Source organism: Macaca nemestrina, chromosome 1 (assembly GCF_043159975.1).
Source record: "Macaca nemestrina isolate mMacNem1 chromosome 1, mMacNem.hap1, whole genome shotgun sequence".
Classification (NCBI taxonomy): Eukaryota; Metazoa; Chordata; class Mammalia; order Primates; family Cercopithecidae; genus Macaca; species Macaca nemestrina.
The window spans coordinates 133,211,300-133,225,659 of NC_092125.1; the positions used below are offsets into that span (position 1 = coordinate 133,211,300).

At 35.1% G+C, this 14,360-nt stretch overlaps 1 protein-coding gene across 5 annotated transcripts in view; it reads right to left on the reverse strand.

The window, feature by feature from the left end:
• Positions 1 to 14,360, reverse strand: part of LOC105485465 (solute carrier family 35 member A3) — a 64,384-nt gene that overhangs the window by 9,619 nt on the left and 40,405 nt on the right. For 4 of the 5 annotated variants that reach the window (XM_011747839.3, XM_011747838.2, XM_011747843.3 and 1 more), the window contains exons 6-7: positions 11,673 to 11,791; positions 9,245 to 9,378 (exon numbers count right to left, since the gene is read on the reverse strand). In XM_011747839.3, coding sequence (XP_011746141.1) covers positions 9,245 to 9,378; positions 11,673 to 11,791 — 253 coding nt within the window. Of the gene's footprint in view, positions 1 to 2,466; positions 4,658 to 9,244; positions 9,379 to 11,672; positions 11,792 to 14,360 lie in introns of those variants that run through there. The other variant, XM_011747840.3, reaches the window with a different exon arrangement.

Consider the following 14,360-nt stretch of genomic DNA (forward strand, 5'->3'; position numbering starts at 1 on the left):
CAGACACAGGTAAATAGGAAAATAAGGAAATATAGAAAAAGATTTGTATAGAGTTCTTTATGAAAATAATCTATTTCAATAAATCTATTAAATAGGTAATAGCTGGATACCAAAAATGACAAGAGAAGTTTATCAATTAAAAACCATTTAACAAAAGACCAGTTTATACATTCCTTTCAATTATGTCCATAAAAAATTTAAATATACAAATTACATTCTCAAACCCAAAAGAATCTTTCTAAACAAATGAAATACAGATATAGACAAAGTCAGGATCCAAATTATTTTAAAAAGTTTTTAAATTACAGTAAATTATATTTTGTAATTACAAATGAAACAACAAACACAGTTTTATACAATTGTTAAAGTTTCAAAAAGTTCAGTGATGGAGCAATAGTATCACAATTTAAGTAAGCACTGTTCACAAATGTTTATGCTTTTGTAATATACCTATTTTAATTTTGTTAATGAATTTAAAGAGCTAATGTTGAAACAACCAAAAAAATAGACATGTATTTATTCTTAAAACATCCTAATTTTGCCCATGTGTCTAAAGTTGTGAATTACAGGAACACCCTCCAGAAAAATCAGGTATTTGGTAAAGCAAGGCACATAGGACCAGATTTTGATAAAGGTGCTTGTTCTCTGCTCCTGTAACTACTTTAAATAACCTGGAGATTCATAAGATGACTTTCAATATAGCATAAATAACTTTTATAAACCTTTTTTATGTAACGTATTCACCCATGATAATTAAATATTATAATGTGAATGTGTAAATCAAATGAGCGATGCTAAACCCTTTAAGAAAAAACCCAACTCAGTTTAATGACTGTACAATGAAATTTTAAAAGTTCAATAATTTGATATGTAAGAATAATCAGTATTACAGTAAGTGTAGAGAATATAACCAGTTTTCTTTCAGATTATATCTCCTTAGAATCTAAATATTAAGCTACCTTTCCTTCCATGAAATTATGACATTCAATATAAATTGATGTAAACATTTAAGTTTTGCATCTCTAAACTATATATTCCACCATAAAAGTAGCCTATAACATCTCTAAAATCACTTATTAAAGAATTGATAATATAATACTGCTGTGTTGAAACATCCATCTGTTGCATTTCAAACTTTTCTTCCCAAATACCATATTCTTAACTTTTAAAAGAACTATCGATTGGCACTCTTCTCCCATGAGTTAGCACATTTTCACATTGAACAAAGTAGTTGCGTGATAACAAACAAAAAGTATAGGAATTTAAATAATGATGGGAGTCATCATTATAAAAGCTTGATACAGTGAGGCCTGTGGAGGTCATCAAAATACACATCACACACATAAGGAAATGGCATTATCTGTATATGTGACATGATCCTAGGGCATAGGTCTACCTTCTCATGTATGATTACTTTTTTATGAATTAAAAATTATAAACCACATAGCCCAATCTCTAATAAACATTTTCAAACCCACTAGAAAAGCAAAATATAAATTATGCCTGCCCAATAAAATCGTGCTTTGAAAATATACTTGACTACTTTGTCCATTTTTACAATTCTTGTTTACATTTTTATAACTTTCATTAGAAATTTTGAAAACTGCGTTTTGACACCTAAAAATGTGTTACCACTGTAACATGTCTAATATCTAATTTACTTGTATAAGTTTTTTAAATTATTAAAATAGAAACAGACTAAACCTGATTAAATGTGAATGCACACTGCATTAATACATTTAAGTACCCAACCAATACTTCAATGTGCGTTAAACATAAATCATATTTCATCTTGAATTCTGTGCATTTGCAGGATTTAGATTTTACGTAGCAGTAAGTAATAATGTAAGTCTGAATATTATTGCAATCTAAAACTACCATGTTCAAAATGTGGTGAACTTATTAAGCAAATTCTAAAGGGTGGTTAGTGAAAATCATGTTGGGAATCCACAAAGTTTGCTTGGTACCAATTTGGAATCACCACCAAAGTGATTTTAAAGATTTGGTAATTTTAAATGCTTTTAAACTTTGGATGGAATTGATGAGCCCTGCAATCTGTAGATTATTACTGCAAAAGCAAGGTAACACTGCCAGTTCACGTTAGGCAAGTGTACCCAACAGTATGCAACATAGTATTTTTGAGTCAAATTCTGTTTAATAAAATCCATGAGAGCTATATAAAAATACTTATTTTTTACAGTTTTTATATCTATTAGAACAGTCTTTAAAAATATATACAGTGTAGGCCGGGGACAGTGTCTCACGTCTGTAATTCCAGCTACTCAGGGGCTGAGGCAGGAGAATCCCTTGAACCAGGGAGTGGGAGGTTGCCGTGAGCCGAGATCGGGCCACAGCACTCTAGCCTGGCGACAAAGTGAGACTCTGTCTCAAAAAAAAAAAAAAAAAAAGTATTTTACTTTTTTCATTCATACTGTGGGTGTGTGTGTATGTAAACATATATATATATTTCTTTTTTTTTTTTTTTGTGAGACAGAGTCTTGCTGTCATCCAGGCTGGAGTGCAGTGGAGCGATCTTGGCTTACTGCAACTTCCAACTGGTGTGTTCAAGAAATTCTCCTGCCTCAGCCTCCTGAGTAGCTAGGACTACAGGCGTGCACCACCATGCCCAGCTAATTTTTGTATTATTGGTAGAGACAGGGTTTCACCATGCTGGCCAGGCTGGTCTCGAATTCCTGACCTTGTGATCCACCCACCTCGGCCTCCCAAATTGCTGAGATTACAGGTGTGAGCCACAGCGCCCAGCCAGTAAAATACTTCTTATACTCAGTAAGTAATTCTGTCTATAGTTAATAATTAAATTAAACCCATATTCAAATTATAGAAAGCATTTTTGCTCACCAAATCTTACCATTTATAATATATTCTCTCTCCCTTTAACCAACTTATTAAATAACTCATGTAATCTGAATCCTCAGCTCCAGTGTTCATTAAAAAGGAAAAAAAACCACTATTTTAAAGCAAAATGGTGGCTCCTTCTCAGTAGCTTTTTTTTTTTTTTTTTTTTTTTTTTTTTTGAGACAGAGTCTCACTCTGTCACCCAAGTTGGAGTGCCAGTGGCACAATCTCCGCTTACTGCAACCTCTGCCTCCCGGGTTCAAGCGATTCTCCTGCCTCAGCCTCCCGAGTAGCTGGGATTACAGGCACGTACCACCATGCCCAGCTAATTTTTGTATTTTTGGTAGAGACGAGGTTTCACCATGTTGGTCAGGTTAGTCTCAATCTTTTGACCTTGTAATCCACCTGCCTCGGCCTCCCAAAGTGCTGGGATTACAGGCGTGAGTCACTGCACCCGGCCTTCTCAGCAGCTCTTGTGGGAACACAGAAGGGGAATTCAAAATTTGGCTACCTCTTCCACTTGTGTGATCAGGGAAGAACAGGCTTATGAGAGACCTAAAAAATTCTTCCGAGCAGCTTTGGATTTAAAGTTATAGCGCTGTTTAAAATAATGTAATATGGCAATCTGGAATGTCTCCAAGAAAAGTCATTTTGGTCTCAGTCACTGACATCTGTACTATTATTTGTTTGAATGTTCTTTTTGTCAACAGTTGTAAAGAAGTTTTTACAGATCAATGAGTAAAATGTTCATTTAATAACTTTCTAACTATATACAGTATATGCTTGATAATTCAAAACTCTCCAAATGTAGATATGATACAATAATTATTTCAAATTATTAAATGAGTATTTAATCCTTTTAAATTACATTTTGAAAATTTAATGGCAATTACAAATTTTAATTTAAAATAATATTAAGGATTTAATCTGATTTACAGAAATGAAATGCAATGAAGAGATTAGGGGCTAACCTCCCATTACTATAAAATTCTCTGGCTAGCACAGGAGCAACTGGATTGCTTTCAGCAGTCTTGAAGCACTAAAATATCTTAAAATTCATATGGAGAAATAGTATGTATCTCTACATTAAATTTAGATATGATATTTATTCTCTGACAAATCAGACCCAGAATATTACTTTATTAATTTTTATGTAATTGAACAAAAAACATTTAGCCATCCTTCATTTAGTAATCTTTTGTATAAATATAAAAATCTCTGATAAGTGAAATGTTTTTTCAAATTATACTTCTATTTTTTCACAGCTTTATAGGTAATTATAATTTTCAAACTTTAAATATTTCATGTGATTTGATATATCTGTACAGAAAGAGTAAGATAAAAACACTTAATAACATTAAATCTAATTTGCAAAAATTGATATCTGACATCTGTTGTGTGCTCTTGCAAAGAGTGCATAGGACATTTCTGCAGCAATCAAAAAGGTAAAATCTTTTTAAACTCAGATTTCAAGTTTTCTCTAATATTCCTTCTAATTCTAATCCCTGGAAATACTTTCAAGTTCTGATTTCTAGATGCAATGTGTTTTGTTACATATACACATATTTTATCCTTAAACTTTTAAAAAAACAGTATGATCAGATTCAGCATGATGATATCTTCACAGACTCTGTAGAAGTCCTCTGTGCAAGATTAATGTCGAGATTCCTAGTGCACCATCGTGAAAAACCAGTTAAAGATAGTATACAACTATGCTTTAGTGGGATTTCCTGCAGGTTTGGGATCATAACCATATAAAAAAGTAGCTGTTATTACAAGGATGGCTCCAAGGAAAAAGACACTGAATAAGACGAAGACAAAATAAAAAAGAGAAAATCAGATTAAAAGCAGAATAAGTTCCTTCTATTTCTTTACTATAAAAATAATTATAATTTGGGGAAAAATGTTCCAGTAACACAGCTAACAAATCTTGAGTACCTACTACATTCCAGGTATCTGGCTAAGTGCTTTATATGCATTATTTCATTGAGTTCTCACAGCAACTCTATGAAGATGTACTAGTATTCACTTTTTACACATGAGGAAACAGTTTTAAAGAATTTAAAGAACTTGTCTAAAGCCCCATAACTTCAAGAGGATTCAAACTCAGGTATGTCTAACTCTACAGCCTGTACTCTCGTCCACTGCACTATACTGTCTTCTAAAACAAAGATATTTTAACTTCTGTATTTCACCTTAATAGGGATTTTGTATACAATACATTCAATAACAAAAGGTCTTAATTCTTCAGTTGAACATATGAAAGGAAAATTTTATTCTGTCATGTTAAACCAAGGTAAAGTTTAGTTTAAAATCCAAGATAGTAATAAGCAAAACTCAGGACCAATTTTTATAGGATGCTTTACAAAAGGAATTACATTAAATGCAGGGAGTTCTTGGTTTCCTCTTTATCCTATGTATCTATAGATACAGTCTACCTTACGATACACTGGAAATGAAGACTGGATATGTGAACTAGACTAGACTACAAATATTAACTTTTTTTTTTTTTTTTTTTAAAGACAGGGTCTCACTCTGTCACTCAGGCTCTGGAGTGCAGTGCTGTCATCATGGCTCACTGCAGCCTCGACCTCCAGGGTTCAAGCAATCCTCTCAGCTCAGTCTCCTAAGTAGCTGGGACTACAGGTGCAAACCACCACACCTGGCTAACTTTTCTATTTTTTGTAGAGCCGAGGTTTCACTTTGTTACCCAAGCTGATCTTGAACTCCTGGGCTCAAGTGATCTGCCTCAGACTCCCAACATGCTGTGATTACAGGCATGAGCCACTGTGACCGGCCTGAATCTTAACTTTTATTTATTTTTTTGAGATGGAGTCTCTTCTGTCACCCAGGTTGGAGTGCGGTGGTGTGATCTTGGCTCACTGCAACCTCCGCCTTCCAGGTTCAAGCAATTCTCCTGCCTCAGCCTCCCAAGTAGCTGGGATTACCGCTGTGCACCACCACCCGCCGCTAATTTTTTGTATTTTTAGTAGAGACAGGGTTTCACCATGTTGGCCAGGCTGGTCTCGAACTCCTGACCTCAAGTGATCTGCCTGCCTCAGCCTCCCAAAGTGCAATCTTAACTTTTAATGTGTACATTTTTTAAAATGCTATTATAGAGACATAAGCTAGTTTTGGATTTAAAGTTTCTACTAATAATCCAAAGCCATGCTCCTGTTTTTTTTTTAATTGTCTGTAAATGAAAAATAATTACTAATCATTATTAAAAGGCCCTTCATAATATGGTCCCTCCAAACTCATCCTCCCCACTTCATGCCACCCAATCTATAATTCAGCCACTCCACTCAGTGAACACAACATACACCTTCTTGACAGTGTCTTTAGAGATACTATTCCTTCTGTCCACAGTTTCTTTGCTTCTTAGAAAATCCTTATTCATAATTCAGGTCTAATGTCTCCAAGACTCACTCCCCTAGGCAGAACTCCCCTAGCATAACACTTACCACACTGCCATTAAATGATGCATAAGTCCACTCCCCTGCTCAACCACGTGCTCTTCATTCACTGTGGTACCCACAGTGCCTAGCATATACAGGGAGCTCAGTAATTATCTGTTATGATTTATAACTAGATTTGACTTGATGCAAATGGTTAACTCTTCAAAAGACTTGCAGTTATACATATAAAGTTATTAGGATAACATAAAACATCCTATAATGTATCTTGAAGAAATTGCTACCACATTAATATTTGGTAATTATTAATTACTAGACACTGTCTTCATTAGTCATTATGAACTATTCTTAGCTTTCTGGAACTTTGGAATGGCATGGACTGAAAGTTCATGCTCAACTGAAAGATTCTATGGTCTACCTTTGCATCCACTGCAGGAATCCTTTCTATAATATCTTTAGCAGGATCTACTTGAATACCTAATAATGTCAGGAAACACCTGTTTCTCAAGCCAGCAATTTTTAGATGGTTCTGAGAGAGAAAATTGTCCCAGAAAAAAATATATATATTAGGAAAAAACTATCAGAATGTAATGATTACTTCAAGGATCTGAGCCCCCTCTAACAGAATTATTACATGTATACTTCCATTGTTGCATTGAACATACTGTTATAATTCATTTATTCACATCTGTCTTTGCAATCACTTGATGGTCACCAAACCTTGATGACCTTGAAGACAACAAATTGTGTCTCATTCATGCACTCCTTTTCCAGGAGCTAGCACAGTGGCCAGCAGGCACATAGTAGACACTTAATAAACTTTTGATAAAAGAATAAGCAACCCTAAATGGAAGAATGGTAACACCAATAAGCAAAATAACAAGCACAAGAAAAATAATTTAGGGAAGTGGGTAATGGTGATATTGTATCAATGGAGATGTCTAACAGTCAATAGAATAAAGGGATCTAGAGTTTAGGTGAAATTTGAACTTATCTTCCTAGAGAAGACAGATATGACATGGCAGTGGATGAGATGGCCGAGAGAGGGAGCAAGGATTGACAAGCTACCAAAGGGACAATCAGAAAGGCAAGTATAGGCATACCATTTCAGAGAAGCCAAACAAACAACCAACCCAGTTTCAGGAGGTGGAATGAGGCTAAAGGCAAATATATTATTACATTTAGGATAGAATTGAATGAAGATTGAGAAAATGTCACTAGATTTATTACTGAAAATGTATTATCCACAAAGGTAAGATGCATAAAGACAGAGGGCTTAGTTACCTATTTTAGGAAAAAGAATCCATCTTCTCCATCTGGCTGAGTGTCCTGAGCATATTCTCAAAATATTCATTCATTCATTCATTCATTCATTCATTCATTCATTCATTCGTTCGTTCATTCATTCAATAATGGCAGTATCATTGTCTTTTCTCTTTCTATCTTCAACCCAACAAACCTTATATACTTCCTCAGAAACATGAATTTACGGGCAGGCATATATCTCATTGCCAAACTACTACTCTTTTGTCCCTCTGTTGGCTTACTTGTTCATTTATTTGTTTATTCTCTGCATAATTCAAAGATTTAATTACCTCAGCCTTACATAAGGTTCTTTAAAAAAAAAAAAAAAGGTATGATTTTTAAAGTAAAATCTAAAAATCTGCAAGGTGCAAACATTCTCAAAGTACATTAAAACATATGATTTCCTCATCTTATGAACAGGGAATACGATTAAGGTTACAAAATTAAGATATAAGTGTTCATTGTTAGTCTAAGTCTCACTAGCTAAGTGATTCATTTCCATACAAAGCTGAAAACAGAAATGCTTTTAAATTTTTATCTCATAAGAACTACAAATCTCAACATGTATGTTCCAGACCTATTGTCTAGATTGCTAGAAAATAATTAAAACCATCAAAGTTCAATATAAAAATATAAAAAGGATATTATATTTTTATAGTGCCAAATTCCATCCATAATCCTATTTCATTCTCAAAAACACAAATGAGTTCGGCGCAGTGGCATATGACTATAATCCCACCACTCTGAGAGGCAGAGGTGGGAAGATTGCTTAAGGTAAGAAGTTCAAGATCAGCCTGGGCAACAAAGCACATCTGTAGTCCCAGCTACCCGGGAGGCTGAGGCAGGAGGATTGCTTGAGCCCAGGGGTTTGAAGCTGCAGTGAGCTATGACCATGCCACTACACTGCAATCTGGGTGACAAACTGAGATCCTGTCTCAAAAATATAAACATATAAATAATAAAGTAATAAATAAATAAAAGATCCTTGGGAGATTCCAAAGTTTAGAGGTTGAGAAAATCAGGAGAAGAGTAAAGTTGGAGGAAAACCAAGAGTGGTGTCCTGGAAACAATTAAAATTTCCCACTAGTCTGGGATTATAAATTAAACAAAATACTAGAATTTTCAATGCTGTCTGTAATGGATATTCATTACACTCAATTTTTCCTGATGCTATCTCCTCCCTTAGCATCCATAAAACTACAGAGTCCTGGGTCTCCTTCCTCACTTATAACTCCTCCTGCAATTCCTTTCCAGTCTGCTCTTCCTGCTACCACCTAATTGAGTTTCCTCATGAGCCACATTCTCTATATAAACTGTCTTCTTCAAGGAAGTCATGTAAATTCCGTATTTTAAAAATGTCATTACATGACTTATTTTTATGACTTTATATGACTTATTAACTTTTTTATATCACTTTTTTTTACTTTGCAGGGAAAATATTCACATCTATTTATTGGGAAAATTCTGGCCAGCCAAATTTGTATAAAAAACTTTTCAGAAGAAGACTTTATTTCATGACTTTAATTTGAAATATTTTTAAAACATAGTTAAATAAATTTTTAAAATTATATTTCAATGCTTCTTCAAATTTATCAGATCACCTTACGGAGAATTCTAATTTTTCTATATACTTTTGGGGATTAAAAAAATAGAAAATAATATTTTACCTGGTTGGCACAAAATCTTGAAGCCAAAAATAGGAGATCAATGTTGATAATATTATCGATAAAGAGGTTGCAAATCCTTTTAAAATATTATCTGCATACTTAATAACAGCAGCTATTACAAGGCCTCCAAGTGCCTGCAGAAGTTTTAAAAAAATATTTTTTAAAACACACATATAAAACTGCATTTCAAAACAATTTCATTATTTAATAAAGCTTTAAGCTTTTGTCCTATAAATTCAATCCCATTATAGTAAGGGATTGATTTTAAACATCTCTCACAACAAATAGACTTACAGGTTTTGTTCAATAGCCCTCTTATTTCAAAAGGCATTTAATAAAAGTAACTACCAGGATAATCTGCAGTTTGTTATAATGGAGTTTGACCATATTGCAAATAAAATGTCTCTCATTATCCAATTTAGTAATTAAACATCACTTGTTTGGACAAACGTGAGAGGACTAGTCACTTTAAATAGTGAAATATTTTTACTTTTGAGTAAAATTAGTAATCAGAGTCATTTTACAGCCTTTCAATAACCTCTTAATTTGACTTTTTTCCTATAGTTTCTCCCCGTTCAATTCCACCTTTTATTACTGTCAGATTAAGTTTTCTAAGGCACAATTTTAATTGTGCTCTTTCTTTAAGACTGTAGAAAGAACTTTCTACCTAATCCCTCTCAAATTCCCAATTGTAGCTACTTTAATAATGAGGTTTTACTATACTACACAGTTCTGCTTTCTGCCAAAGACTACTTAACATTTTCCAAATCTGGGTTACCTACTATAACAACTTTCAAAACACCTCTTCTATGATGGAAGCTTTATTTAGAGAAAGTCATAAATTATGCCAGTTGAGCTTACTACAAATTAATGTTTCAGTCCCAATATTTTTTGGCAATGTTGTCATTCATCTGTTTACTCCCTATTGAATCCTTCATACCAGTTATACCAAACATTTTTTATTTTTCTCATATCTTCAGCCCCTTTTTAAGGGAAGGGGGCTTCTTCTCTTTGCTGGAATAAGATACATCATACATAAACTCTCTTGACTCACCCTATCTCCGCTTCAAATTTTCTTTTAATTATTTTTTTCAAATTTTCACTTATCCTTGTCTCCTTTTCTGCTATCTTAAAAATAGAAGTATCTGGCTGGGCGCGGTGGCTCACGCCTGTAATCCCAGCACTTTGGGAGGTCAAGGTGGGTGGATCACGAGGTCAGGAGATCAAGATCATCCTGGCTAACATGATGAAACCCCGTCTCTACTAAAAATACAAAAATTAGCTGGGCGTGGTGGCACATGCCTGTAATCCCAGCTACTCAGGAGGCTAAGGCAGGACAATCACTTGAACCTGGGAAGAGGAGTTTGCAGTGACACAAGATCGCGCCACTACACTCCAGCCTGGTGACAGAGCTAGACTCCATCTCCAAAAAAATGAACAAATAAACAAATAAAAATAGAAGTATCCTACCTGCTTTTAAAACACAACTATCCTGGCCGGGCGCGGTTGCTCAAGCCTGTAATCCCAGCACTTTGGGAGGCCGAGATGGGTGGATCACGAGGTCAGGAGATCGAGACCATCCTGGCTAACACGGTGAAACCCCGTCTCTACTAAGAAATACAAAAAAAAAAAAACTAGCCGGGTGAGTTGGCGGGCGCCTGTGCCTGTAATCCCAGCTACTCGGGAGGCTGAGGCAGGAGAATGGCGTAAACCCGGGAGGCGGAGCTTGCAGTGAGCTGAGATCCGGCCACTGCACTCCAACCCGGGCGACAGAGCGAGACTCCGTCTCAAAAAAATAAAAATAAAAAAAACACAACTATCCTTTGCCACCTTCACCTTCCTTTCTGGAGCCTTGCTTCTTAGGCTTCAAATATCTCTAGAAGAATAGGAGGCTCTAAGGATAGTGACTTGTGTCTTCATTTTTATATCCTCTAGAATTCTCCATATGTATTTTTTAAAGATGTAATTAATTACTCAACCCTTGAACAATTCCAAGCTATATATAAACTGAATTTGACAGACGTTTTCCAATATGTAACTACAATATGAGGCTATGAATTGTCACAATTAAATATCCAGATCTGCTTCTTGGGTCTTAATGGCTGACCCAGACTTCCTGCACAATGATAAGACTTATAGAAAAATCCAAAGTTATATTTGCCTTAACCTTCAGGTCTTTTATTCTTAAACCCGTATTTTCATTATGTTACATTTAAATACCACAAAGTTCATTAAAGATCCCTTTTCAAAATAAGATTTCATTACAGCATTAAGATCACTTCTATTCTAACTTCCTTGAATAAACTAGATACGAGAGCACTAACAGTAGTGACCTTTTCCCCTCACATCAGCATATCAGGAGCTACTTTGATTCTCTATATTAAAATAGAGTTTATTAACATTAAATCTAAGACTTTAAATGCTTTACCTGAAGAACAACTACTATCCAGGTCAGTCGGTTATATCCCTGAAAAAATCCATTCTTTGATACCAGTTCTCCATCATAAATGTATACACCCATTAATCCAAATATACTTCCAAAGAAACCTAAAAAAAAGTAAAGTCTACATGATGTATCATTTAGTTTTTCTGAAGAGAAATATCTTTTCCACTGACATTCCAAATAATTTTATACTTAACTTTTTCTTTTTGATAAAATTAGATTACTTTCTTTTTTTTTTTTTTTTTTGAGATGGAGTCTTGCTCTGTTCCAGGCTGGAGTGCAGTGGTGTGATCTCGGCTCACTGTAACCTCCGCCTCCCAGGTTCAAGCAATTCTCCTGCCTCAGCCTCCTGAATAGCTGGGACTACAGGTGCTTGCCACCACGCCTGGCTAATTTTTTGTATTTTTAATAGAGACGGGGTTTCACTGTGTTAGCCAGGATGGTCTCGATCTCCTGACCTCGTGATCCACCTGCCTCGGCCTCACAGAGTGCTAGGATTACAGGTGTGAGGCACACGCCCAGCCAAAATTAGATTTTTTAAAAAATCTTTACTTGGTTTTGTATACTTAACAAAAGTATACTTAGTTTATGACTATAAGACAAAGACATACAAATGTAAAAAGACAAAGACAGAATATAAAAAATAACAGACATTATCAACTTTGGAGCACTAAAATAATACAATGCACAAATTAGATGATTATATGGCTAGCCCATTCAAATATGTGCAAATTGCTCACATTTGGAATATGTCACTGTTCTTCCACCTTCCTCTTGCTAGATCTAGATTTTCATATATTCACATTGGTACATACAAATATAAAAGCTCAGGCAGGGAGTACAACATTTTTCCTTATTAAGAAGTTTCGAGAGTGGGCACAGTGGCTCACGCCTGAAATCCCAGCACTATGGGAGGGCAAAGCAGGAGAATCATTTGAGCCCAGGAGTTTAAGACCCGCCCAGGCAATGAAGCAAGACTCTATCTCTACCAAAAAATTTTAAAATTAGCTAGGTGTGGTGGTGCACGCCTGTAGTCCTAGCTAATCAGGTGGCTGAGGTGGGACGATCACTTGAGCCCAGAAGTTTGAGGTTACAGTGAGCTATGATTCTACCACTGCATTCCAGTCTGAGCAAAACAGCGAGACTGTCTCTAGAAAGTAAATAAATAAAGTTTTGTTTTGAAAGTATAACTAATAATTAATACCCAAAAAATCACAGCTAAGAAACAGTCATAGAAAACATTAGATTCTGTGTTACTGAAGCTTCACTGTTAGAGAAAGTCAACTTGGTAAGAGCAGAAACTGTCTTGTTCATGTTGAATCTCACCTCAAAAACAGTCTATCACATGACTATTGGAATAAGAGACTCCCGGAAGCATTGCTAGGCTATAAATAAAGAAATTCATGCTGACAGGGACCGCTTTTTATGGGTAGCCTTTGAAATATATGCAGTTAAAGAGTGCAAGGGTAAAGCAATTTTTAAAAATGAAGTCATAACTAATCAAAGTATTCCACAATAGAAAGGAAGTGAAAAGGATGTGAAATGCTCTAAAATTCCATTTAAGTCAGCTCTATCCTTTTAATGTCTAATTTCAAACATGAAATTAATGCTGGCATATAATTGCCAAAACACATCTGATGGTATTTTATATGATGGTATTATATATATAAAATATGTACGTGTGTATATATATACACACACACGTAAAAAATACCATCAGAAGAGTTTTATATATAATATATATAATATGTATATTTTGAGATAGGATTTTACTCTCTCACTCAGCAGGCTGGAGTGCAGAGGCACAATCACAACTCACTGCAGCCTTGACTTCTTGGACTCACGCGATCCTCCCACCTCAGCCTCCCAAGTAGCTTGGACCACGGGCACATGCTACCACACCTGGCTAATTTTTTTTTTTTTTTTTGTTATTGTTTTCTGTACAGAGTTTTGTAGTGTTGCTCGGGCTGGTCTCCAATTCCTAAGCTCAAACAATCCACCTTCCTCAGCCTCTCAAAGTGCTGGGATTACAGGCGTGAGCCACCGCATCCAGCCTTACACATATATATATTTTTTTTAAGAAACAGGGTCTCACTATGTTGCTCAGATCTCAAACTCCTGGTTCTCAAGCAATCCTCCCATCTCAGCCTCCCAAGTATCTGGGATTAGAAGCACAAGCCACCACATCCAGTAAAGTTTTTTAATTTATGAAAGTAAGACTTTGTAATTACCAAAAAAGTATACATTATAGAAGGATACATACATGTCATACATGTCAGCATAAACAGGTCTACTGCATTCTAACAGTTGCATAATATTCCTTTGTATGGATTATAATAGCAAATATGTATGTATCAGCATGTAACAGGAATTATTCTAAGTGCTTCCTGTATGTTAACTGATATACAACACTATGAGGTAGATGTCTATTTTATAGATGAAGAAACTAAAGCATAAAGAGGTTACATAACTTGCCCAAGCTCACACTACTGGTGCTCACACTACTTATCTTTGTGCTCTTATAGGATAGATCCTTATCCAGACTTGGAATTCTTACGTTACAGCCTACACATATTTAAAATTTTAGCAAATATACCAAATATTCCCAAATTGAAATCCAACATGGTTATATCAATCTATACTCCTAGGAACAATAGGTAATAGAGTTCCTGC